This window comes from Typopeltis vanoorti, chromosome 16 (assembly GCF_054136105.1).
Source record: "Typopeltis vanoorti isolate ZY-2024b chromosome 16, IOZ_Tvanoo_1.0, whole genome shotgun sequence".
Taxonomy (NCBI): Eukaryota; Metazoa; Arthropoda; class Arachnida; order Uropygi; family Thelyphonidae; genus Typopeltis; species Typopeltis vanoorti.
In genome coordinates this window covers 36,152,947-36,180,917 of record NC_143564.1, presented here as the reverse complement: position 1 = coordinate 36,180,917, position 27,971 = coordinate 36,152,947, and the positions used below count along the sequence as shown (strand labels likewise).

The 27,971-nt window shown below is 38.5% G+C and overlaps 1 protein-coding gene across 1 annotated transcript in view; it reads left to right on the top strand.

Moving 5' to 3' along the window:
- LOC150097950 (uncharacterized) overlaps positions 1 to 27,971 on the top strand; it is a 357,533-nt gene that overhangs the window by 71,848 nt on the left and 257,714 nt on the right. Inside the window, exons 5-7 of the mRNA XM_090406633.1 lie at positions 4,112 to 4,184; positions 10,120 to 10,201; positions 25,767 to 25,902. Of these exons, the coding sequence (XP_090262759.1) occupies positions 4,112 to 4,184; positions 10,120 to 10,201; positions 25,767 to 25,902 (291 nt within the window). The remainder of the gene's footprint in view (positions 1 to 4,111; positions 4,185 to 10,119; positions 10,202 to 25,766; positions 25,903 to 27,971) is intronic.

The window sequence follows — 27,971 nt, the reverse complement described above, 5'->3', positions numbered from 1 at the left end:
TGTATCCTTGTACATCATGGCACATAAAGGCAACATCTGTTTCTTCTATATATCTGTTTTATGCCACTAAATTCAGTCTCTAGCTGTCTCAATTAACCATTTTTCTGTTATTCTCTGCCAAGTTAATTTATAACTGTTTTCCTCTGGAATCCATGTCAAAGCTAATTCTGGACAATCCATTCTGTATGTTCTCTTCCCTCCCCCAACTGGTGGTACATTTTTACCTCACTCAGTTTGTCGTCATTTGTTATACATTATAGCCAAAATATTTTGAATATTTTTATGTGGACATTTCATTTGAAAATTATTTTAGCTTCATGTAACTTTCCATATCATATAGCCTTAATATTGCTATTGAAGATGTTTCTCGTTTAATTATATTTAGATTGTTCCCCTATTTTATATTAACACGTGGAACTGATGTTGCCAATTCCACCTTCAGCATCTACATTTGTCTCAAAGTATAAAATTCTTAACTACTACTAAATGTTGATTTTAATTGTGGCACTTACTGTTCATTTTAAGAACTTTTATATTTAAGACCAACCTTCTTAGCTGTTTTATACACGGCTTCAGATTTTTCATGTATATCAGTGTATTTTGTTTATATCCAAACTACCATCTGCATGAACTAGATTTTCTGCGACGTGTGATTCCGTTTAATTCCTCTTATTGCACCTGTAACATTTTTCATAATGTATGAATGTCTGTTGAACAGTAAACTAGACATTACATAGACCCAATCTCACACTGGTCCTTATCTCAAACCCTTCTGATTATGTGTGCAATAACATTATTATTATTACACCTCCATGGAAGCAGCAGACTCATCATAGGAGGTTCATTCAACTGACAACAAATTTATCATATTGAATCTCAAAATTCTTAACTCCTTGCATTAACAACACAGTCTGGTAATGTGTTCCATTCACTGACAGTTTTCCATGTTAAAAAAAAAAAAAAAAAATAAAAATACTCCTGCTGGCATCCCTTTTTACACCACTCTTACATAACTTCTAGGGTTTACCTCTTATTTTTTTCCTCTTGGCTTCTACTCTTTTTTTTTTTAAATAATCTTGCTGTGTGATCACAGATGCAAGACCTTTCAACACTTCTGCACATGTCAGAAGGCAAATCTATTCCAAAAATAGGGTAATCAATGTGTTTTGTGGGATGAGTGTTTATTATCATACGTCAGAAAATTAACTTTTCTTTTATGAAAATTCTAGTTTTTAAAGTGGAAACTATTTTGCTTGTACAACAGTTAGAAACTTTTATGTATAAAGCACATGATTTCAAGTGTTAGTAACGAATTCATACATCGCCTTATTCCTTTCTCCCGTTAAACATGAACTGACTCTTCTTGGCACGTTGCCAGACAAGGATCTCTGGATGCACAGTATCTGTATTAATCGGATAAAATCCTCGCTAACTTAAATGTCTCTATCATATCACTTCTTTTCCTCCTATCCACCAAATTTTGCAAACCACATTTCTTCAACCTTACTCCATTGCCAGTTTTCCGAAGTCCTGATATTGTCTTATTGACTTGTCTCTTGATGTTCTACAATGTTTCCACATTACACTGAAAACCAGGTGACCAAATTTTGAGCACAATAGTCCAAGTGTGGCCTTACCAATGCCTTATACAGTGCAACAACCACTTCTTTATCCCTACATGTTAGAGTACTTCTTATCACAGAAGCACTATGATGTGTAGCCTTTGCAACACTAGCAGTATGCCCTATAAACATAAATCTAATATCACTCCCTAATCTTTACACGTCACTGAAAATCTAGTTCAGCACCATCAATATAGTAGTCATATCTGCATTTCAAAATGAGGACACCTTGTGCTTATTAAAGCTACAATCCTACTTTGTCCAAGTAAAAACTCTATTCAAGTCTTCCTGAATGGAATTACAGCAGTGCTACTTATAATTCTTCTCAACTTTGCATCATCAGCGAACAATTGAAGATCCCCATTCAGTCCACATGATATATCATTCACAAGCAAGTTAAACAATAGAGGCCCAAGAACAGAACTGTGGGACATGATACACCACTGGTTACTCTCCTTTTTGAGATGCTGCTCTATTATACATTCTGCTAGTTTATTATTATTATTACCACCCCAAGACCTCATGGAGTCAGACTCATCTGGGAGGTCCTTTTATCACAGACACAGCTCATCATACCTTGTTTTAAACACATGCAAACTCTTTGCAGACACCACATTCTCAGGCAAGGCATTCCAATCATTCACAACTCTGCACGAAAAAAAACTGCCTCTCACTCCCCTACTCGCATCCTCTTCAGGGATTCTTCTTGATGGGGAGAAGGTGGAGAGGATCCAGAGACGAGTGACCAATATGGTGGCAGGTCTGTGGAATGAACCTAATGAGAACAGATTCAAGATTTGTGGGTTGCAAAAATTGGTTGATAAGCAGAAAAGGGGTGATATGATTGAGACATTCAAATTACTGAAGGGTTTCTATAAGATTAATCCAGAAGATATTTTTGAGAATAGGACTGGTGGTGGGAGGAAGAGGGGCCATACATGGAAGCTGGTCAAGAATGTGGTTAACAAGAGGGTTAGAGCTAGGTTTTTTACTTAGAGAGTGGTAAATGAGTGTGATAAGCTGCCAGAGTCTGTTGTGGGTGCTATGACTGTGAATGAATTCAAGGCGAGGTATGATAGACACTGTGTGAATGTCGAATAGTTGTTCTTGACATGTTAGGGCCTCCCTAGATGAGTCTGTCGACTCCTTGGAGTTGATTGAAATAATAATACAGTTTCCAGGGATGACCTCTGGTTCTCCCCTGATCTCCCACTATTTTCTGTAGACCTTCTCCAGCATTGATCCTATAACAACCCCTTACCAGCTTATAGGTCTCTATCATATCTCCCCTCTTCCTCCTGTCCACCAGACTCTTCAAATTACATCTTCTCAATCTTTCCTCATACTCGACATTCCAGAGGTCAGAAACTACCTTAGTCAATCATCTTTGGACCCTTTCCAACATCTCTTCATCCTTCTGAAAACCAGGTGACCAAATTTGGACATGATAGCCCATGTGTGGCCCAATCAAAGCCTTATACAACAGCACAAGAATCTCCCTACTTCTACACGTCAGTGTCCTCAGCATCATTCCCAGAAGCCTTTGTGTTGTCTTCACAATTTTGGCTGTGTCCCCCCTAAATTTTAGATCCTTATCCACTATCGCCCCCACATCTCTTATTTTCTCTACCTCCAACAATATATTGTCACCAAGCATAAATTCTGCATCCCATATTTGTTTTCCAAATTTTAAAACCTTACATTTTGCAACATTGAATTCACATCCCCATTTCCATGCCCAATCACTCAATCTAGTTTGCATCATCTGCAAATAACTGAATATCTCCATCCAAACCTTCACCTATTTCATTAATATACAAGTTAAACAGTAATGGACCAAAAACAGACCCCTGAGGCACTCCACTAGTGACTTTTCTTTTCCTGGATATCGCTCCCCCCATACACAACTTGTTGATACCTATCAGATAGCCAGTCTCTAATCCAATGCATCAATCTAATATGCAACCCCATCTGCTCTAGTTTGACTGTCAACCTATCATGAGAATCTAGTTAAAAGTAAGTGATTTTAGGACTGAAATGTTGTGTATGCTGATAGGATGTGTGGTTTGCAGAACATTTCTGATAGGAAAAAGGTGTTGACATAATGAAAAGGAAGTGTAGTTACAAGGGGGGTGAGGAGAGTTTTCCTGGAAGCTGTGAAAAGGGAGAAATTTTGTAGCATGGTGGTGGCAAGTGCATCAACATTGGAGTTTAAGGTGAAGAATGCAAAGACCTCCTTAATGAGTCTGACTTAATGGATGCTGAGAAACAACATTAATACAAATTCTTCAGAGACTGTTTTAAGTAATGACGGCTTGTAAAAGGTTAAAAGCTTTTCTGTATACTCAATTATTTTTCTAAACATGGTTTGAAAATGCAATGTTACATTTAGTTGAAAGTGTGAATTTCATTTTTTAAATACCAAATGAATCACCTTAGTCATTAAGTTTGCATGTTATCCTGTATAACTTTTTTTTTTTTTTTTTCAGAAGAGACTTCTTAGTATATCAAGAAATTGGTAAAGCACCATACAAAGCAACTAACAATGGATATTCCGATTTGGTAAGCTTTTGTTGAATGGATATTATTTAATAATAGTAACGCTGAACTAACTAATTTAAACTCTAGATCTGAGGTTTTTATCATGGTTATCTAATGAAAACATAGCTGAAATTTTATCTCCTTGTCATCCAAGAGGTATTTTCAGAAGTTGCCCAGCTTCAGTGTTCCTATTCAGGAAACTGAACTTCATTTTGTGAAACTTTCATACGTACATCTTAAACAAATTAACATGGACTTCTGTTTTTTTTTCTTTCCTAACCTAGGAGTATTGGATTCCTATACTTAGCTATATATTTACAGCTATAGCTATATTGTTGCCCTCATACTTGTTACTACTTGCTTATGCAGCTCTCTTGCTTTACTTTTTTATTGTGATTAAACCCTGATAAGTGTGTGTTAAAATGTTGAGTTAAGCAGATTGAGAAATTAATATCATGTACCCAATAGTGGGTATACACTATCACACACTCAGCTCATCTAACCACACCTTAAACTGATTGAATGACTCTATATTCAACACATGCAGGCAATTCTACTTACCAACTCTCCAAGCAAAGAACCTTCTCTTCATTCTTCTGCTTATACCTTCAGTTTTTAGGGATAACCTTGTTCTAACTCCCCTTCCATTCTGTGAAAATTTCATGTTAACCTGATAACCCCTAAATCATCTCTCAATCATTCCCCCTTTTATTCATAAGGCTTTGCAATTTACATTGTTTCATTCTGTCTTCATGCTCCACATCCCAAAGATCACTTTTATAAAATTTATCTGGACTGCTTGTAGCATCCTCATCACCATTAAAACCTGCTGACCAAATTAGTGAGCAATTTGCATGAAGCATGATCACAGCCTTACACATACAGTAGAATCATAACCTCTTTATTTCTGTACGTCGAGGTCTTTCACATCATTATCCTTATCTTATGTGATGACTGTGTGGACCCTGAATTTCGGATCCTTGTCCACTACTACTCTCAGATTTCTTTCCTTCCTAATTTAAAATTTTTCCACCAAGTTTATACTTTGCATGATATCATTGTTTACCAAATTTCGAAACCTCACTTTGTAAAATTTAAATTCATAGTTTCACTTGCTTGCCCATTCATACAATTTGTCTTCCTGTGCAAGTCCATGGCATCTGCTTGACTCTGCATTGCTCTCCCTAATTTTTATATCATCTACACCCAATTGCATATCACTAGTTACTCATTCTAATATCATTAATATCCCTGTAGCACACCACTATTAATTTTGCTCTTTTGGGATACTGCACTCCCATGTATAACTTTGTGATACTTATCTGACAGCCAATTGCTGATCCACCTCACTAGTCTATTACCCAGTCCCATCTGTCTGTCTAACAACTTGTCACGCATCAGTCTGTCGGAAGAGCCGATATCAGAACACTGGAACCTTGAAACACTAAGAGGTGTCATGAAAAACCACTTTGAAATGGGACATTTGTGTGAAGCAAAAAAGGGATGCCATTTACAAGATTTGATTTTTCACACCTAGTGTAAATTTATTTCCTATACACAATGCTATGGTATTGTAAATTTAAAACAAAAAATAAGTGTTATTGAAACCTCTCCATGACTTTTGGCCCACCCTGTATAATATAATATGGAGATATATGAAATGGAAATATACAGACTGATTAAGAACTGAAAATTTCTGTCCTAAAACCACATTTGTAGTGGAACTATTTCTCTTTACCACTTAGAAACCCTTTCCACTGCAGGACATAAGTCGAGTATTATTTTAATTAGAATTATTATTGAGATCCTTCAGAATGAATAGACAAAGTTGGTTTGTGAGCCATATTACTAGAGTAGTTAAAATCATTTCTTTGAATGACTTACATTTTTTAATATATATATCTCCTCCTTGGTTGGGCTTTGACAGACCATTGGCATGACTATTTTTAGTGTTGTATGTTGATCTTGAAAGAAATAAGATTAAGATTGGTCCCCAAGAGCATCTGTCTAGTCTATAGAATGTAATGGTTCTTAGTAAGAGTGCTTGTAGGACAGGACTCCAGAAACTGAATTCATTAAGCATTTTTGGAAATTATGGAGACAACTACCATGTTTGAATAAAAACTTTAGTTTAATATTACTAAAATTTTACAATTCGACGTTTCGACCTTTATGTCAAGGTCATCTTCTGGAGCGTACAAATATACACAAGAAACAAGCTATACTACAATCATACTGGTTCCGTTTAAAGACACTGACTAACCGCTACCACAATTGTTGGCCTGACCTCTGGTGGGAAAAAAAAAAAAAAAAAAATATTATACATCAATGCTAGATTCCTATTATTTGTGTTGTCTACTATATACATATATTAACCTCATTCCAGCCAGTTGGAGTGGAAAGGTTTCTAATACTAGCGGATTGGCTAGAGTCCTGACTTATGTTGAATCTTTCATATTAGGTTGGCTGAATGTGTGCCATCCAGATCCTTGGAATTTTCATACCATCTTTGTTACTGATATTTGGGTGGTTTATCAGGATTTCGCAGGATTCTTTAAATTTTCTTTCGTACCATGTTTTTGTGCGGTGTAAGGAGCAGGTGCTTTTCCAGTTGATTTGGTGTAAGGTGTTAAGTGCATGGTCTGAGAGGCCTGCTTCACCATAATGGTTATATTTAATGTGTCTAATGTGTTCTTTCTTGCGTATAGGGATTGTCCGTCCTGTTTCACCAATGTACGGTAAGTTACAGGTGCAGCGGATGCAATAGACTCCAGGATGTGCTAATGGAAGGAGAGGATCCTTAGAGGAGCTGAATATGGTTTTAAGTTTAGTGGGTGGTTTGAAGGTGGCATTGAGTTTATAATGTTGTAATATTCTGTTGATTTTTTCTGATAACCCTTTAATGTATGGGATGGCTATGGTTTTACTGTAATCTAAATTCGTTTTTGTTGTGGTTTTATAGAGTATTTTATTGACAATATTTTTGTTATAGCCATTGTTTATGAATGTGTCACTAATGATTTTTAGTTCTTGTTTCAGGGCTTGCTGGTTAGAACAAATAGTTGTGGCTCTGTTTTTAAGGGTGTTTATGACTCCATATTTTTGTGCTGGGTGGTGGTATGAATTCGCATGTATGTATTGGCCCGAGTGTGTCGGTTTTCGGTAGACCGTGAAGGATAGACTGCCTGAAGGAAGACGTGTAACTAGTGTGTCTAGGAACGGGAGCGAATCTTGGTTTTCGATTTCGATGGTAAATTGTATACGTTTGTGTTGTTTGTTTAGGTGGCTGAGGAATGTGTTTAGCGTTTGTCGCCCGTGCGGCCAGATCGCGAACACGTCATCAACGTATCTGAGCCAGATTGTCGGTCGAAGCATGGCGGAATCAAGAGCCCTTTGCTCAAAGGTTTCCATATAGAGTCTGCGATTGGGGAGGATAATGGTGAGCCCACGGCTGTACCTTCCTTTTGTAGGTAGAATTTGTTTTGCCACACGAAGTAACTGGACTTTAGTACGTGGGCAAAGAGGGCCGTAATGTCGGACGGAAATTTGTTCTGTAGTAGGAGAATTGTGTCATTGATGGGGACATTAGTGAAAAGGGCAGAAACGTCAAAACTGACTAATAAGTCGTCTTTATCGAGTGTTATGTTTTTGATTTTGTTTATAAAGTGTCGTGTGTTTACGAAGGAGGGGGAATGACCTACCAACTCCTTGAGTGTTGCTGCTAATTTCTTGGCTAGGTGGTAATTGGGACTGTCTATTCCTTCGACTATTGGTCGAAGGGGCACATTTTGTTTGTGTATTTTCGAAACCCCATATATTCTGGGGGGGTGGGCGTAGTGGGGTTTGAGTTTTTTAACTGTCTGGTGGCCAAGAAGTGACTGACTTTAGTAGTTTTTCTGTTTTGTCCTTTATCCTTTTTGTTGGGTTATAACAAAAAACAGCCACAACTATTTGTTCTAACCAGCAAGCCCTGAAACAAGAACTAAAAATCATTAGTGACACATTCATAAACAATGGCTATAACAAAAATACTGTCAATAAAATACTCTATAAAACCACAACAAAAACGAATCTAGATTACAGTAAAACCATAGCCATCCCATACATTAAAGGGTTATCAGAAAAAATCAACAGAATATTACAACATTATAACCTCAATGCCACCTTCAAACCACCCACTAAACTTGAAACCATATTCAGCTCCTCTAAGGATCCTCTCTTTCCATTAGCACATCCTGGAATCTATTGCATCTGCTGCACCTGTAACTTACTGTACATTGGTGAAACAGGATGGACAATCCCTATACGCAAGAAAGGACACATTAAATATAACCATTATGGTGAAGCAGGCCTCTCAGACCATGCACTTAACACCTTACACCAAATCAACTGGTAAAGCACCTGCTCCTTACACCGCACAAAAACATGGTACGAAAGAAAATTTAAAGAATCCTGCGAAATCCTGATAAACCACCCAAATATCAACAATAAAGATGGTATGAAAATTCCAAGGATCTGGATGGCACACATTCAGCCAACCTAATATGAAAGATTCAACATTAGTCAGGACTCTAGCCAATCCGCTAGTATTAGAAACCTTTTCACTCCAACTGGCTGGAATGAGGTTTATATATATATATATATATATATATATATATATATATATATATATATATAGTAGACAACACAATAGGAATCTAGCGTTGATGTATAATATTTTTTTCCACCAGAGGTCAGGCCAACAATTGTGGTAGCGGTTAGTCAGTGTCTTTAACGCACCATTATGATTGTAGTATAGCTTGTTTCTTGTGTATATTTGTACGCTCCAGAAGGATGACCTTGACATAAAGGTCGAAACGTCGAATTGTAAAATTTTAGTAATATTAAAGTTTTTATTCAAACACGGTAGTTGTCTCCATAATTTCCACAAATGCATTCGGATCACCGTGCAAGCCTAAAAGAAAGAAATGAATTCATTAAGACTTAAAATATTGGGAAGGGTTTAACTAGTAATATGCAGCTGTTTGCAGAGGGTGCAAAATTGGGGAGAGCAATGCAGATTCAAGCAGATCTTACCTTACAAGAGAACTTTATTGCATGAATGAGCAGGTATGTGGAACTCTCAGTTCATCGTTGCAAAGTGTAATATTTTGAAATTTGGTAAGCAAGGATAGGATGCAAAGTACCTACTTGGTAAGGAAACTTTAAAAGAAGTAGGGAAACGTGAGATCTAGAAGTGATAGTGGATAAGTACTTGAAATTCGGGTGCCACATTTCACAATTTGTGAAGACATCACATTAGATAGTGGCAGTGATGGAGGACCCTAACATCTAGAAATAGAGGTTATGATACCATTGTAAGGCCTTGATCAGGCCTCATATAGATTATTATGCATAGATAACCTCATATTTTCATGGTAATGGGAATATGTTGGAAAGGGTAGAGAAGATTCACGAAGGTGGTCAATAGTCTTTTGAATGTGGAGTACAAGGACAGAGGAAATGTGTAAATTGCAAAGCCTCTTGAATAGGAGAAAGGGAGGGGGATGTGATTGAGACATAAGCTAGTCGGGGATTGTTATCACATTGATATGAGATTTTTCATAGAATGAGTGTGTGTGTGGTGGGTAGAACAAGAGGCTGTTGCTAGAAACTGTATAGAGGGTGTGTGAGCAGAAGAGTGAGAAGATTCTTTGCATGGAGAGTGGTTGGTGAGTAGAATGCTTTGCTTGAGTGTTGGGAATGTAGACACATTGAATCAGTTTAAAGCACGGTTGGATGAGTGTTTTGTGCAATAGTGTTTACCTCCCATGATGAGTGCCTCCATGGAGGTAAGATGTTAATAATAATACTAATAAAATTAATTCCATTGACCCATCTAAATATAATTTGTTTAATTTCAGCAGTTGAAATCTTATTCTGGTAAAAAATGAATGTTTTTATTTATTATTATTAGGTTATGCTTTGTTACTCACATGGCAATCATTATGATAGCGTATATCCCAGATCTTACTTATCAGCTGCTGCTGTCTGTCAATGTAAGTTGATTTTCACTTTATTAAGCTTTGTTTTTCATGACTTATTGTTTCTGATATGCTAGAGCTTGGAACTTGACCTAAAAAAAAATCTTTTGTCTGATGCTTTAGATTTAATGGCTAAATGCACTATCTGTTAACGCATAAGGTTTTAATTTTATTGGTCACAATAACAGATATAATATCCACACTTCATAGCACTTGTGGGAAGTCTTGTTCAACTATTAGTAAAACTATCGTATTGAACCTTCTGAATGTCTTAGCATTCACAGCACCTTGACACATTTCACTTGATGCAACTATTCAGTGTTAAAAAAAAAAAAAAAAAATCCTCATTCATTTTGAGCTAAATTTTACAAATTTTAGGAATGTCCTCATTCTCACCTATACTGTCTATAATGGAAAGAAATGAAATAGCCTACATTCTGGAAATAACATGGTTAGATAAAAAAAATAATTTGTTAAGAAAACAAAGGTAATGACTATTGCAACAATAAAAATGGTGCCATGCAGGATGTGATAAGAATGTCTGACAATAGATGAATAAAGAGATCACAATAGACACAAAGAACTTACTGCTGGCACACATGGTCTCCAATATTAAGTTTGGAATGAGATAAAGATATGAGTATTTATCTTGTAAAGATGCACAAGATTGGCCAAAATGGAAGTAACACGGAGAGATACTTATTGTCCAATAGTGCGCTGAAGGAAACTGTTGCTGTTGTTTTATTCACTTGTCTCTAGATCCTCTTCAAGTTTTTCCTCATGATATTGGGAAAAAGGTGACCTAATCAGAGCACAATAGTTTGTGTGGGTCTAAGAATGGCTTTAGTACAACCACCACCTCTGTTTGTCATTATAGTTATCCTAGTACCAATGAGTAATATGATATGCCAACTTTCTATTTGAACTTTCTTTAGTCTTCTCAACTTCATCCTGGAACTCAATTCTCCCAATGTATTATAGCCCACCTTTGCACTAGTATGTTCAATCTTTGCACTTAACATTAATACTAATGCATATTTTCTTACTTTTCTCTCTTTAACTTATAATTGTTAAAAGCCCAAAGTTGCTTAGCTCATTTTCCAGAAGGGAAGAAAAAAATTATGTGATCCTCTGCTAACTCAGTATTAATAATAATGTACTATTAATAAGTTAAAAACTTTGTGGGTGGAATCGATATTAAAAAATTGCTCATTCTCTCCAGACTTCTTACTGTCATCTGCAGATGATGGATTATTGATGATAGCGGATGAACTGCAGCCAAGGAGAATTGAAGTTGAACTGCAGGATAGTGAAGAGAGAGTACATTTGAGGCTATTTGGTGTGAGATTGAGATTAGTGGAACAAAATATATAGTTGGGTGCTGCTATAGGCCAGGTAATGGAATAGATGGAGATAGTATGCATATACAAATAGACTCAATGAGTGGAAGGAGGGTAATTATTATGGGGGATTTCAACTATGGTAACATTGATTGGAAGGAGGAGAGGACACATGGGAGGAATTTATGCAGTTATTAAGGGATAACTACCTGAGACAGCAGGTAATGGAATATACTAGGGGTTAGAGAGTGCTTCACCTAGTAATTATTACCACCAAAAGACCTCATGGAGTCACTCATCTGGGAGGTCCTTTTATCTCTCTCTCTCACACACACGCCGCTCATCATACCGTTCCTTGAACACATTCAAACTTCTTGCAGACACCACGCTCTCAGGCAAGGCATTCCAATCATTTACAACTCTGCACAAAAAAAACCTTCGTCTCACTCCCTTACTCGCACCCTCTTTATACAGTTTCCAGGAATGACCTCTGTTTCTTCCCTGATCTCCCACTATTTTCTGTAGACCTTCTCCAGCATTGATCCTATAACAACCCCTTACCAGATTATAGGTCTCTATCATATCTCCCCTCTTCCTCCTGTCCACCAGACTCTTCAAATTACATCTTCTCAATCTTTCCTCATACTCGACATTCCAGAGGTCAGAAACTACCTTAGTCAATCATCTTTGGACCCTTTCCAACATCTCTTCATCCTTCTGAAAACCAGGTGACCAAATTTGGACATGATAGCCCATGTGTGGCCCAATCAAAGCCTTATACAACAGCACAAGAATCTCCCTACTTCTACACGTCAGTGTCCTCAGCATCATTCCCAGAAGCCTTTGTGTTATCTTCAAAATTCTATCTGTCCCCTAAATTTCATATTCTTATTGACTATCGCCCCCACATCTATCATTTCTTCCACCTCCAACAATATATCCTCACGAAGCATAAATTCTGCACCCCATCTTTGTTTTCCAAATTTTAAAACCTTACATTTTGCAACATTGAACACGCATCTCCATTTCTGTGCCCAATCAATTTATTCAAGTCTTCTAGTAAGGCCACAACATCTTCACTATTCTTCATGGTTCATCCAAAAAATGCATCATCTGCAAACTACTGACTATCTTCACCTATATCATTAATATAAAAGTTAAATGGAAATCGCCCTAATACAGACCCTAAAACATTATCTCCAACTTGTTGATACCTATCAGATAGCCAGTCTCCAATCCAATGCACTAATCTAATATCCAACCCCATCTGCTCTAGTTTGACTACAATTTATCATGAGGTACTCTATCAAAAGCCTTTGCAAAATCTAAATATATTACTGTGTATCCTTCTCCTTTGTCAAAGGAAGCAGTCACTTTATTGTAATAAGTAAGTAGATTACTAAAACATGATCTCCCTTTAGCAAATCCATGCTGTCCATCAAAGATAATAGCATTGTTATCGACCCAACTCTGGATCCTAGTTCTCACAAGCTTCTCCAACAACTTAACCACAACACCTAACACACAGATAGGCCTATAGTTTGATGCTTGAGTTTGATCACCTCCTTTATGAAGTGATCGAATGCAAGACTCATATGTTAAAAAAATGTCAAGACAGGTGTCAACTCCCTGGCACAATCAATCAGAATACATGGTGATGTATTATCAAGTCCCACAGCCTTATTAACATCTAGTTTACTCAACTCCCCAAACACCTCTTGCTCACCTACAGTGAGTCTCTCCTCCCCATCATCTACTGCTCTCAATCTCTCCATGAAGTCACATTCACAAGATTGAAAGACTTTTATGAACTGCTCATTAAGTATCTCCTCCACGCATTCTGCAACATCTGTCTTTATACCATTTTCTCCTATTAATGTCATCCTTCCATAATCATTCTTTCTTTTGCTGGCTACATATCAAATGAACTCCTTAGGATTCTTTTTGGCTTCATTAGCTAACTGCTGTTCATACTTCTCCTTAGCTACCCTCACCAACCAAGTTACCTTCCTTGCCTGGTCTTTGTAGACCTCATGGAATTGGTTATTTCCAATTCTCTTATGCTGCTTCCACAATGCCCTCTTTCTCTGTATCGCATGCCTACCTCATTTAACCTTCTCACCCTTTGAATACACTTACACATTGCATCTACTAGATAGTTTTTCAAAATCCTGCAAGCTTCATTGATCTGTTTTCCAGCTAACTCCTCATTCCATGCTACACCTGCAACCTGTCTCCTGAGCTCTTCATAATCACCCCCCCCCCTCCCCGTAGTTCCACATATACCCTTTTCTCACAGGGGTCCTTGCACTGCTGGCAACCACCCAGGTAATCGCCTCATGGTCACTTTCACCAATTGGTGGATGATTCGACACCTCATTTATAATTACATCATCTGATGAGATGACCAAATCCAAGACCCTTAATCCTCATGTGCCCTCAGTTACATACTGTCTGAGATAGTTATCCCTCAAAAACTCATTCATTTTCTTTACTTCCAGTTGCTATCTCTTCATTCCAGTCTATATTGCCATAATTAAAGTCCCATAACGATCTCCCTTTTCTTATTTGTTTGGCTAATTTGACGATACATTTCATTATCACCACCATTAACATTACCTGGTCTATAACAACATCCCACCAAGTATTTGATTCTATTCACCTCTATCTTGCACCATACTGCCTCAAAACCACTGGCACTATTTCTCTCTTGCATCTCTACTTTGTATGGACATAACTCTTTCTCTATCATCAGTAGCACTCCTCCTCCCTTTTTACCCCCTTCTATCCTCACGAAACACATCATACCTTTCCATCTTTATTCCTGTCATAATGGTGGCCTCTTCTGACCATGTCTCATTTATTCCGACAATCTTTGGATGAACAGATACAATTAATGCAACCATTTCATCTGCCTTGTTTCTTACACTTCTAGCATTTGTATACAAACACAGCAGCTCATTTCTGTATCTGCAGCTGGTTCCACTGATACCACTCACTCGATGTGATCTCTCCATGCTCAATTGGGGCCATTTCCCTCTCTGCTTTTTCAATTTAAAACCCTTTCCATTTCCATCTGTTTCCTTTTGATCCCTGATCATCCCATTCCTTTCCTGTCTACACATGCTCTCACCTCCTCTTGGAGCATCCACCTTTCTCACGCTGTGTGCCCCTGTCTACCCTGATCCTCCCCATTTCCCTGCTCCTCTTGTATACCCATTCTCTCATTTTTTTTTACTCATACCACTTACTTGCTCATTCATAATCACCTCTTTAATCTCTCCTGTCTTACTCTCCTGTTCTTCCACATCACTTCCTGCTTGATCTGATTCATTCTCTTCTCTACCTTCCAGCAGCAGTCTCTCCAAGTGACTCGCACCATAACCACTCAAATGCAGTCCATCGCTCCCATACTTATCACTTCGTCCTTCAAACTCATTCCACACATTAACAAACTGTACTCCTGTCTCCTCACACATTTCAGCCAGCATATCATTCATAATCCTTGCTCTCTGCCTCATCTCACCAGTCATACCTAGGCAACATGCTGACTACCCTTCCTGTCACACTATTCTCTTTTATCCTTCTAAGCAGCCTCCTGATATCTATTCTGACGCGCTCTTTATCCTCTGTCAAATCATTCATGCCAATTAAAACCATCAACTCCTTTGCTCGCTCCCTCCTCATATCCAATGCCTCAATCACTCTACTCATTTTCTAGCCTGGAAAACATACCTTGTGCATCCTATCATCCAGCACACCTTTAATAATGGAGTCGCCATATAAAGCCACTCGCTCATCCTTCGTTAACTCTTCTGTGCCATCATGATTAGTTTTATTAGTTTTTACCCGAATTTTCTTAATTTCATTCCACATCCGTTTAATCTATTTCCTCGTCCAATTCAACTTCCGAATCTCGTATCACATTATATCTATCATTCAATCTTTCTAATTTTCTAACTCTCGACACCTTCACACTTTCACTCTTAGTCATCCTTCTGTGCTTCCGTACTTTCGGTCCAACAGGCATCCAACTTTCGCTATCATTCATTCTTTTGATTTTTTCCACTTTCGATTCCTACATCACACTATTTCCAGTTTCATTCTTTCTCGCAATTTCATTTCCTTCCACCATTCTCACCTCACTTTCGTCCTTTTTTTAAAATCAGTTACGGTTTTTAAATCGCTCATTTTCTTTTTTGCTGATTTTTAACATTCTTTCGCCTCTTGCACACCATCCTTCTCTTTCGAACATGCACTCATTTTCCCCATGAAATTCTCGTTACTCACATTTTCTGTCATCAATTTCATATTTGCATTCATCAGTTCCTCGTTCAGGTCACACTTCGCACACACCCTCCTTCCATCCACACTAAATATCCACAAATCATTTATGTAGTCGAAAGAATACAATACACATAACAACACACCTCACACTTAACAAAACAACTGAAGTCTAAATTAAATTTCCTCTGCCAGTTACTACTCTAAGGTCTAATAATAAATTATTTGTAATAAAGTTCAGGCAAATGAAAATCCCCCACACTAATTATACTGGTAGCGCAAAAAGTTTACAGCAACTCTTATTCAAACAAATTCTCATATATATACACTTAATTATTCCAAGAATACTTATCTTAATACGGAGCTCTTCTTACACACGTCTGCCGCTTGACACAAGAGTCTGAAAATTTGACTGTACTGAATATCACCATGTTTCCACCAATTGGTGAGAGTGATCATAAGCTCTCCACCTAGGAGGTGGCTAAATGGGTGGAATTTTCATTTCAGAAAGGGTACATATGGAATTATCAGACTGGTAAGTATGACAAGCTTAGGAGATTGCTTGGTTTAGTGCCATGTCATGTAAAACTGCAAGGGCTTGAGGTTGATAGTGCATGGAGGTGGTTAAGGAACATTTGAGCGAGGTAATGGCTGACTGTATACCTAGAGTCCAGATAGTAAATTAAGTAGGGATTAAATGGATGAATAACACCATTAAACTTGAGCTGCAAAAAAAAAAAAAAAAAAAAAAAAAAGAAACTACTGTGGAGGAAATTTAAGAAGAAAGGTGACCTGCAGGCCCATGAACAGTATAAAGCACAGGCCAGAAGGGTAATGAGTGTGGTAAGAAAAGCAAAAGCCGATTTATGAAAGGAAATTAGCCCCGCAAGCTAAAGGGAATCCCAAACAGTTTTTTTTTTTTCAATATGCTGCAAGTAAAAGAAGAAATGTATACAGCAGAATAATGTTAAGGAATGCCGATGGTAGGGAGGTAACAGAATCAGTTGATATAGTGGAATAACTGAGTGAGCACTTTGCAAGAGTATATCATCCAGATGGTGATATTGCAGGAATGAAGGAACCAATAGCTTATACTGGAATTGAGGTGAATAGTATATTACAAAACCTTAATGTGAATACATCTGTGGGATTGGATGGTATACCAGCTCGGGTCTTCCGTGAAGCAGCTAAAGAATAGTTAGTGCCTTTTGACCATTTTGTTTAATTTGAATCTGTGGTCCGGTTAGTCCTGAGTGGGTGGAAAGAGGGGAAATGGCTCCACTGCATAAAGGAGGTTCCAAGACTGCTGTTGCAAATTACCGACCGATCAGCATATCAGGAGTCGTTGTCAAGGTTTTGGAGAAAGTAGTCGAGAGAAAAATACAGGAATGGATAGATGAAAATGGGATTCTGTATGGGGGACAGCATGGTTTTGTGAAGGGTAGATCATGCCTTACTAACTTGCTCACGTTTTATAACACAGTGACGGCTGAACTGGATAAAGGTAATGGGTATACAGTGATACTGCTGGACCTTGCTAAGGCCTTTGACAGGATACCACATGGAATTCTAATCAGTAAACTGCAGCATATGGGGATGGATATAGGGTTGATGAGATGGATAGGTTGGTTGATGGAGAGATATCAGAGAGTAACTTCTATATTTCGGCAACGTCACGTTGCCATCTTCAGGAACATAAAGATATGGTATGTGCACGCAGGCACTAACAAAAGCAAATGAGGAAGAAAGCAAGAAAATAATATTGTTCCTAAAGTCCTAATGGTGCCCTCTGGCAGGCTAATTTGGTTGTCTTGGCAGTTGGGCTGAAGTTCTTATAATGTAAGTCTCCCAAATTTGGAGTAGTTTCATGCACCCATATTTGTTGAGGTTAGGAACGTTTTTTAGAGCTGCTGATGATTCCTTGAATAATCTTTCGTATTTAAACTTGCTGCGGTGTATTATTTTTGTTTTCTTCCAACGAATTCTATGGTGGGTATCTAAGGCATGGTCTGCCAGTCCAGAGCGGCTATACTGGTGAAACCGGATGTAGTCTTTGTGTTCTGAAATCCTGATATTTGCTGTTCTGCCTGTTTGGCCAAAGTAGGACAATTTGCAGCTGCAAGGGACCTGATATACACCAGGTAGGTCTAGGGGAAGTGGTCGCTCTTTGGTAGAGCAGATAATGGATGCCAACTTTTTATATGGTCTGTAACAAGAAGTAAGGTCATATATTTTTTTGAGGATATTGGTTATTTTCTCAGAGGTGCCCTGGATGTAGGGGGATGGTGATAGTTGGTGTAATCTTTATTGTGGAAGGGGGGGGGAGGGGATTGTGGTTTACTGGCTTTAGTATTTTTTGGATTTTTTTGGGGTTATAGCCATTGGCTAAGAAAGTGTTGAAGATGTGGTTTAGTTCAGTAGTTAGGGCCTTGTCATCTGAGCAGATTAATTTTGCGCTGTTATATAGTGTTTTTATAACCCCATATTGTTGTGAGGTGGGGGGTGGATTGCTGGTGAATGTATCTGCCAGTATGGGTGGGTTTTCTGCAAACAGAGAAAACCAAAGATCAAGCTGGCGAGTGATTAAAGTGTCTAGGAAGGGGAGGGTGTTTTTCTCTTTCTCTAAGGTGAACTGGACTCGTGAGTGTTGGTTGTTTAAGTGTGTTAGGAAGGAGTGGAGTGTGTCTGAGCCATGTGGCCAAATAGCGAACACATCATCCACGTAACGAAGCCAAATAGTGGGTTTTTTTGGGGTGGAGTTTAAGGCTTTCTCTTCAAAGGCCTCCATAAAGAAATTGGCCAAGGGTGGGGAAAGTTGTGAACCCATGGCTGTCCCCTCTATCTGTTTGTAGAACTTTTCTTGCCAAACGAAATAGCCTGAGTTCATTGTGAACTGAAATAGTGCTGAGATATCGGGAGGAAACTTGGCCTGGATGAGCTCTAGGGTTTCTTTGAGTAGGACATTAGTGAATAAGGAGGAGACGTCAAAACTGACCATTGTCAGTGTGTTTGAGTGAGAGGTTTTCTATACTGGCTTTAGAAAAAAAGTGGGCTGAGTTTTTTTATGTGTAATGGTGTGTTGCCAGTATAGTGTGCGAGCATTTTGGCAAAATGTTTGGCTAATTTATGTGGGTGAATCAATGCCATCCACTATGGGACGTAATGGCACATTTTGTTTATGTATTTTTGGGAGTCCATATAATCGGAGGGGGGGGTCTAGAGTTATAAGGTTTTAGTTTGTTAGTGACTTCCACAGGCCAAGAAGTGACTTTCTTAAGGAGTCTGTGGAGAGTTCTAATCTGAGAGCTGGAAACTACCCCAAATTTGGGAGACTTACATTATGAGAACTTCAGCCCAACTGCCAAGACAACCAAATTAGCCCACCAGAGGGCACCATTAGGACTTCAGGAACAATATTTGTTTCTTGCTTTCTTCCTCATTTGCTTTTGTTAGTACCTGCGTCACATACCATATCTTTATGTTCCTGAAGATGGCAACGTGACGTTGCCGAAATATAGAACTTATTCATTAAAGTTACCTTTAATTAATATACTTTATGTGTTGTTAATTCCGTAAACTAATTACCAGTTATGTATGACCAACGTATAAGCTTGCTACTAGAAATATCAGAGTAGTTTATTCAGGAGTAGAGTCCAAAAGACAGCCTGTGACTAGTGGTGTGCCGCAGGGTTCTGTTCTTGGACTACTACTATTTAATTTGTTCTTTAACGATATAGGAAAGGATCTGAGAGGAACTGTTCATATGTTTGGTGATGATGCGAGGTTGGATAGAGCAATAGCGAATGCACATGATGTCAAAATTTTGCAGGATGATTTGGATAGATTGGAAGATCGGGCTATGGAGAATGGATGTCAGTTTAAGGTGGCAAAGTGTAAAGTTATGCATTTTGGGATGAAAAGATTAGCAGCAGTATACCACATTGGTGAAAATGTACTCCAGGAAATTGGCGAGGCCAGGGATTTGGTACTGTTTGTGGATAGGGAGTTGAAGTTTAGGGGTACATTGCAGAAGTGGCTAAATCAGCTCATCAAATCGCTTGGTTACTGAAGAATACTTTGACGAGCAGAGACGAGCAAGTTATTGTTCATCTGTATCAAGCCTTGATAAGACCCTATCTTGATTACTGTGCCCAGATCTAGACACCAGGTTTTCTTCTTGATGGGGAGCAGGTGGAGAGGATCCAGATGTAAGGACCAAGATGATGATAGGTCTATGGAATGAACCTTATGAGAACCGGTTGAAGATATCTGGGTTGCAGAAATTGGTTGATATGTGTAAAAGGGGTGATATGATTGAGACATTGAAATTACTGAAGGGTTTCTATAAGATTAATTCAGAGGATATTTTTGAGAACAGGACTGGTGGTGGGTGGAGTACGGGCCATCCATGGAAACTGGGTAAGGGTGTTAGAACTAGGTTTTTACTTATAGAGTGGTGAATGAGTGGAATAAGCTGCTAGAGTCTGTTGTAGGTGCTATGGCTGTGAATGAGTTCAAGGCAAAGTATGATAGATACTCTGTGGATGTTAATAGTTGCTCTTGACATTGATGTTTCGGGTCTCCCTCGATGAGTCTAAGTACCCCTTGGAGTTGCCCGTAATAATAATAAAAAAGAGCAAATTCTACATCCTCTTTGTTTTTTTTTTTTTCAAATTTTAAAACCTTACATTTTGCAACAATGAACTGGTATCCCCACTCTTGTGCCCATTCACTCTGTCCATCTTAGTCTTATAAGGTCACACCTGCTCTACTCCTCATAGTTCATCTCCACTTTGAATCATATGCAAGCAACTATATATTCCCGTTCAAATCTTTCCCAGTATCATTAATGTAAGTTTTACATTAATGATACTGGGAAATTTACATTAATGATCCCTCATACACAACTTGTTGATACCTATCAGATAGCCAAATCTCCAGTCCTATGCACACTAGTCTAACATTCAACCTAAGGTGCTCTAGTTTGACTGTCAAAGTATACTACTATGTATCCATGTCCCATGCTTCAGCTTTCACCTTATTGTATTAAGTAGATTACTAAAACGTGACAGAAGATTGCATTATCTCCATGTAAATATGGCTGGCACTGGGATTAAGTTGTGTATCATGAGAATGCAAAGGAATTAAACCTTATCTCTAGATTTCTAAGGTTATCCTTGGAAATCGAGTGTACAAATTGAACAGTAGTGGTCTTAGCACTGAATTTGGGCACACTGTTGTTCACCTGTTTTTACCTTTATTCTGCTCCTCTATATACCACTTGATATCTGCCCAGCAGCCACCTCTTATCTATGTACAAGTGTCATATCCATCCCCATTTCTTCTAATTTGCATAACAGTTCCACATGGTATTCTATCAAATACCCTTTGCAAAAACCAGCAGAATCATCATGTAGTCATTTTCTTTATCTGCCTCAGCTGTTACTCTATAAAAGCTTAGTAATTTACTAAAGCTTGATCTACCCTTCACAAAGCCATGTTGCTCCTTATGCAATATCATTTTTATCCACATGTTCTTGGATTCTCTTTTTGACCAATTTTTCCAGTACCCTTACCGCCACACCTGAGATACTGATTGGTCTATGACTTGCTACTGCAATCTTGAAACATCCCTTATGCAAGGGAATTATTTTACCCTCTTTCCATTGCCTTGGAACTCTCCCAGAGCTTGAGAGTTAAGGAACTTAGTCAGAGGCATTTCCAGTTCCTTGATAAGTAGAAATAAGGAGTTTCCTAGCTTTTGATCAGCTGATCTAGTTTCCATTGTGGTGTAGGAACTCTAGACATGGTACAGATGAGGGACATTATTACTGATACTTAGGAATATTGGCTGTGAGAGAAAGGTGTTCAGACAATGAAAATTCCAGTGGATTGGTGAAAAAATGGTGACAAGATGTTTAATTTGAGAGAATTTTACACTTAATATTGAAACGATTATGCATAGTGGGAAGGTAAGCAGAAGAACAAGAAAATGATCCTTTTGAAGTTGTATAGAGTGGTGAAGATGAGAACAAGTTATACATTTGTGGAGACTGGTGGCTGAGTGGAATTCATTTCTAGAAGGTGTGAACAAGTTTAGTGTCTTTGCTAGTTGATTCTGACATCTAATTAGCAAGTTCTTCCATAGTTAAACTAAACTTAAGTAATATAATAAGGGACTTTATGGTATGCAGTGCTTGTGGCATGTATGCATCTCGGGAGTTGGGTATATGGCTGGTGAGAGAAGGGGAGTGCGTATGTGTGCAAAATGCAGGCAGTAGGAGGAAATAACTGACCAGTTCTAGGAATGAAAAAATGAATATCCGAAGAAGAGTAGTGTAATAGGAGAGAATGAGAAAATAATAGTCGATAGTGTGGAAGGCGTGAGTAACTGTGAAAGTTTCGGACATGGTTTTGTTTGGGAGAATGAATTTTGATTAAGAGTGACTGACTTGCTGAGAGAGAGAGAGATAGATGAGCTGAAAGAGGAGGTGGAATGTCTTGTGAATGAGATGAGAAGCATGAAAGATGAGAATGGAAGAGAGAAATGCTAGGCGAATCAGAGTAGGGGAGAGAGAATTTTGGGAATGATAGGGGAGAGAGAGAGAGAGAGAGAGAGAGGGGGGGTATGGAAATAGTAGGAGAGGACAGAATGGAAACAGTAGGGGAGAGAGAGAGGTATGGGAATGCTAGAACAGGAGAGAATGGAAACAGTAGGGGGGAGAGAGTGATGCGAGGACAGTAGACAAGTAGGGGAACACAGAGAGACAGGGTTAGAGGAGAGAGAGTGAGGGATGCAGGTGAGCAATCAAGGAACAGTGGTTAGAGGTGTGATATATGGAGACTCGATCTCTGGTGTGCAAGATAGAATGCCAGAGGTGTGTTTGCCTGGAGGGATGATAGAAAATGTGGCTATGGCAATTAAGAGGGGTGAAAGGATGGATGAAATGATTATGATGATGGGCACAAATGACTTCAGAGGCAGTGTAAATCGGGTGATGAGAGATCTGAGATTCTTGCTTGAATTTGTGCAAAAGAAAATGCAGAGAGGGAAGATTGTGTGTGTTGCCCAGGTATGATAAGGACGAGCTGAGCAGAAGAGCAGCAATACTGAATCACATAATAGCCAGAATGTGAGAGAAGAGAGGATTGGAATATATGGATGCTTGGAGGGCATTTGAGGACAGAACGGAACTGTATGCTAGAGACTGCTTACATTTGAATGAGGAAGGACGAAGGCATCTGGAAAGATTGCTGTTTTCTGAACGAGTCAGTGTGTCAATGCAGGGAAATGAATTCCCAGAGTGGATGGTAGCAGGGGTGGCCTCTTATGGGCAGGGTGACGACTTCAGGTAACATTGAGCCCAGGAGGATTGACAGGGGACAATGATAGGTATAGAAGCAGTGACATTTTTATGCTCTATTCTAATGCCAGGAGTATCTGAAATAAAGGAGATGAATTGGTGACTCTGATAGCATCAACCTCGCCAAAGATTATTGGAATCTCTGAGACATGATTGACAGAGGATGACTTTATAACCAGAATTGAAGTGGCAGGGTACAGCATTTTTCGATAGGAAAGGAAAACGTGGTGGTGGAGTACTGCTTATGATAAGTGATGACTTATGTCCTCTAAGAGTGGAGGCTTTGGAAGGCAGTGACACGAATGGTTTTGAAAGCATATGGTGTGAGGTAGAAGTGGCCAAGACAGGATATTTAGTGGGATGTTGCTATAAACCAGGGAGCACAGAGGGAGGGGACCAGGAGATATTTAGGCAGTTAAGCTTGACAAGTGCAAGAAGAATGATTGTTATGGGAGATTTTAATTATAGCAGTATAAGCTGCGAAGAGGAAAATGCAAGTAGTAAGAAGGGGATAGAATTTCTGGAATTCTTAAGGGACAGATGTCTTCAGCAGCATGTAATAGAGGGAACAAGAGTTTTGGGTTTGGTCATAGCATCAGAAGAGCTGATAAGTGAGATGATATCTCTCCCACCAGTTGGAGAGAGAGAGACCATGTGGTTTTGACTTGGAAGATGAACAGACATGCAGGTGTATCAAAGAAAAGGGAACATATGTGGAATTATAAGTCTGGTGATTATAATCGTCTTAGGTATCAACTAGGGGCAGTTCCATGGAGGGCAGAATTGGATATCATTAATGCTTGGGAAATTGTTAAAAGTAATTTGTTAGCAGCAATAGTAATCTGTATTCCACGGGGGAAGAAGTGGACACAATTTGGTGTAAAGTGGATGACAAACGATATCAAACAGGATACTGCAGTTGAAAAAGAAATTGTGGAAGAGATATAAGTAGAGGGGTGGAGGACAGATACACAAAGAATATAAGATGCATGCCAGGAGAGTGACCAGAATGGTGAGGAAGGCAAAATTGAAATATGAGAAGAGATTATCACTAAGATCCAAAGAAAATTCTAGGGAATTTTTTAGCTATGTGGCCAGTAGGAGGAGAAATGATTTTGAAAGAATGACATTGTGGGATAAAAATGGGGATAGAGTGACTGATGAAGAGGACATAGTGGAGTTGTTCAATGAGCACTTTATTAGAGTATTTCATCCTGGAGGAGGTTTTAATACTAGAGGGATAGGGCAGGTTCAGGGTTTACAGGTGCAAGAGGAGAGTGTGTTCCAAATACTGAGTGCTCTGGATACCAGTAAAGCTGTTGAACTGGATGGTATTTCACCACGGAGTTTGAGAGAATGCGCTAAAGAACTGACAGCTCCATTGACCCTTTTATTGACTACTCAATAAAAGTCTGGCTGTGGGGAAAGTTACCCAGGGAATGAAAGGAAGGTAAGATAGTGCCGCTGCATAAGGGCAGTAGCAGACTGGAAGTGTCTAATTATAGGCATGTTTGTGTGTCATCAGTAGTTAAGGTCTTGGAGAAATTAGTGAGGGACTATATACAGTGTTGGACAGATGAGGGTAATGTTATCTGTGTGAATTAACATGGATTTGTTAAGCGGTGCTTTTTTTTAGTAATATGATTGCATTTTATAATAAAGTGACCGTTTCAATGCAGCAAAATATAAAAAGTCTTGAGGTTTGGGATCAATCGATGGGAGGATGCATACTTGATCGGAGGAGGTAGGAGAGACTTGATCTGAGGGTGATGATTGATAGAAAATTGAAATTCAGGGGGAGCATATTGCAAAGGTGGTGAGGATAACTCAGACGATTGCTGCAATACTGAGAAGGATGCTGACCTGCAGAAATAAGAGTTATCATTCCATTGTATAAAACCCTGATCAAACCACACTTAGACTGTTGTTCTCAGATTTGGTCCACCAGGATTTGAAAGGGATAAATTTACTGTGGATAGGGTACAGAGGCAGATCATTTCAGTACTGTACAATATGAGTTATGAGGATCGACTGAGTGAGTGTGGACTGCAGAGTTTGATGGATAGAAGGAGAGGTGATATGTCGAGACTTTCAAACTGTGGGAATGCAGTTACAGGGTAGACATTGGAGAGTTCTTTCACTTGGTGGAACAGCGGGAAGAAGAGATGACAAGGGGCCATCCCTGGGAGTTACGAAAGAAGGCTGTGCGCAAGAGGGTGAGGAGTGGTTTCTTTGCGTGGAGGGTTGTTGAACCTTGGAATGCATTGCCTGAGAGAGTGGTTGGAGCGGGAAAGGTCGATGGGTTCAAGGAGTGTTATGATCAACTTTTTTTTTCCTAAAAACGACCTCTCACGATGAGTCTTTTGACTCCATGGAGGCCGGGATGATAATTTATTTTCAGCATCTCAGGTGTGGCAGTAAGAGTACTGGAGAAATTAGTAAGCAAATCTAGTTACTCGAGATTTGCTTACTATCATAATTGTATATTTTAAATATGGTGTTATTCTGCATGCTAATTAAATGGCACTCATGATTCCTTTTATATATAATGTACATTATTTGCATGTTGTGATAATCATTGTTTTATAACAGCTTTGGTATATGAAATTCTGTACAAGAAAGTTTTTGGACTTGGTGATGAAGTAGATCTTGCTGTGAAAATGATGCTGCATGATAAGATTTATTCTAAACAAAGAAGAAATCTTGCTTTTTCTAACTTCAGAGAATGGTAAGATGTCAGATATCTGTTAAATATGATATGTTTGCTAAAGTTAAGTTTTTCACTTATATATAGCAATTAGAATTTTTAAAATAATGCAATTACTTTTATATCCACAATTTGATTTATTTTAGTTCCTTTTACTCCTGGATAAAATTTCTCAAATTCTTGACACACACACACACACACACACACACACACACACACACACACACCCTTGGAGGGGGGGTACAGGATATGATGGTACTATCTTTTCAGGTAGTACTAACCTCTGATTGACAAATCTTCATCCAACTTAATCTGTTGCCTTTCAAATCTTTAACATTATCAGATCTTATATTTCTCTCTTCTAAAGCACTTTTTACTATATCATAATTCATGGAGAATGCTTTAGATGAGTCTTCTTGCATCAGACCCCATCCCATAGAGATGCTTACTTAATGTAAGAAATAAACTAGAGATTTAGTTCAAATGTCATTTATTATTATAAATCCACTGATTACGGCTTATGCCTTTTTCTGTTGTTATATTTGTTAGTTGCTGATAAACCAGCTAATGTTGCCAAATTCCTATATTAGTGAACAATGGGAACATTTTTTTTTTACCCATTTAGTTATGCCTGATTTCTGATTCATTATTTATATCAGTGTGATCATAATAATTCTGAATTGAATAGTTGAAATAAAAAAAATAAAAAAACCATCAAATTCTTAGGAATTTTAAATTAGTTGGACAACTATGAAGTTGCATTTTTTCACTCTTGTTCCAGTGAATATCTGTGAAGTACTAAAATTAACAATTAACTTACATTATGGAGTTATTATGGTACCTGGTGTGCAGGGAATAATTGCATGAAGGAATTGTAACTACATGACCGATCTACTTTAATCCCAAGCGAATAATGTTATATAAATTGGGAGGAAGAAATTGGATTTTATGCAGTTATTAGAGGATAACTATCTGAGATGCCATGTAATGGAAAATGCCAGGGGTTCGAGAGTGCTTGATCTAGTAATTGCATCTGAGAATTGGACTGTAATGAATATGACCAAGTTCCTACTAGTTGGTGAGAGTGATCATAAGGATCACCTGGTGGTGGCTAAATGTGTGAAATTTTCAATTAAGACAGAGTACATATGGAATTATCAGGCTGGTAAATATGCCAAGCTTAGGAGATTGCTTGGTTCAGTGCCATGGCATGTAAAACTGCAAGGGCTGGAGGTTGATAATGCATGGGAGGTGGTTAAGAAGCATTTGCAGGAGGTAATGGCTGACTGTATACCTACAGTCCGAATAGTAAATCAAGTAGGGGTTAAATGGATGAATAACACGATTAAACTTGAGCTGCAAAAAAGAAACAACTGTTCAGAGAATTTAATGAGAAAGGTGACCTGCAGGCACACGAACGGTATAAAGCGCAGGCCAGAAGGGAAACGAGTGTGGTATGAAAAGCAAAAGCCTATTATGAAAGGGAATTAGCCATGCAAGCTAAAGAGAATCCCAAACAGTTTTTTTTTTCCAATATGCTGCAAGTAAAAGAAAAAATGTATAGGGCAGAATAATGTTAAGAAATGCCGATGGTAGGGAGGTAACAGAATCAGTTGATATAGTGGAATTGCTGAGAGAGCATTTTGCAACAGTATATCATCCAGGTGGTAATATTGCAGGAATGAAGGAACCAATATCTTATACAGGAATTATGGTGAATGAAGTGGAGGTGAATGGTCTATTAACAAACCTTAATGTGAATACATCTGTGGGATTGGATGGTATATCAGCTCGGGTCGTACATGAAGCGGCTAAAGAATTGTCAGTGTCCTTGACCATTTTCTTTAATTTGAGTCTAGGGTCTGCGTTAGTCCCAAGGGGGTGGTAAGAGAGGAAACTAGTTCCACTGCATAAAGGAGGTTTCAAGACTGCTGTTGCAAATTACCGACCAATCAGCATATCAGGAGTCGTTTTGGAGAAAGTAGTCGAGAAAAAAATACAGGACTGGATAGATGAAAATGGGATACTGTATGGGGGACAGCATGGGTTTGTGAAGGTAGATCATGCCTCACTAACTTGATCATGTTTTA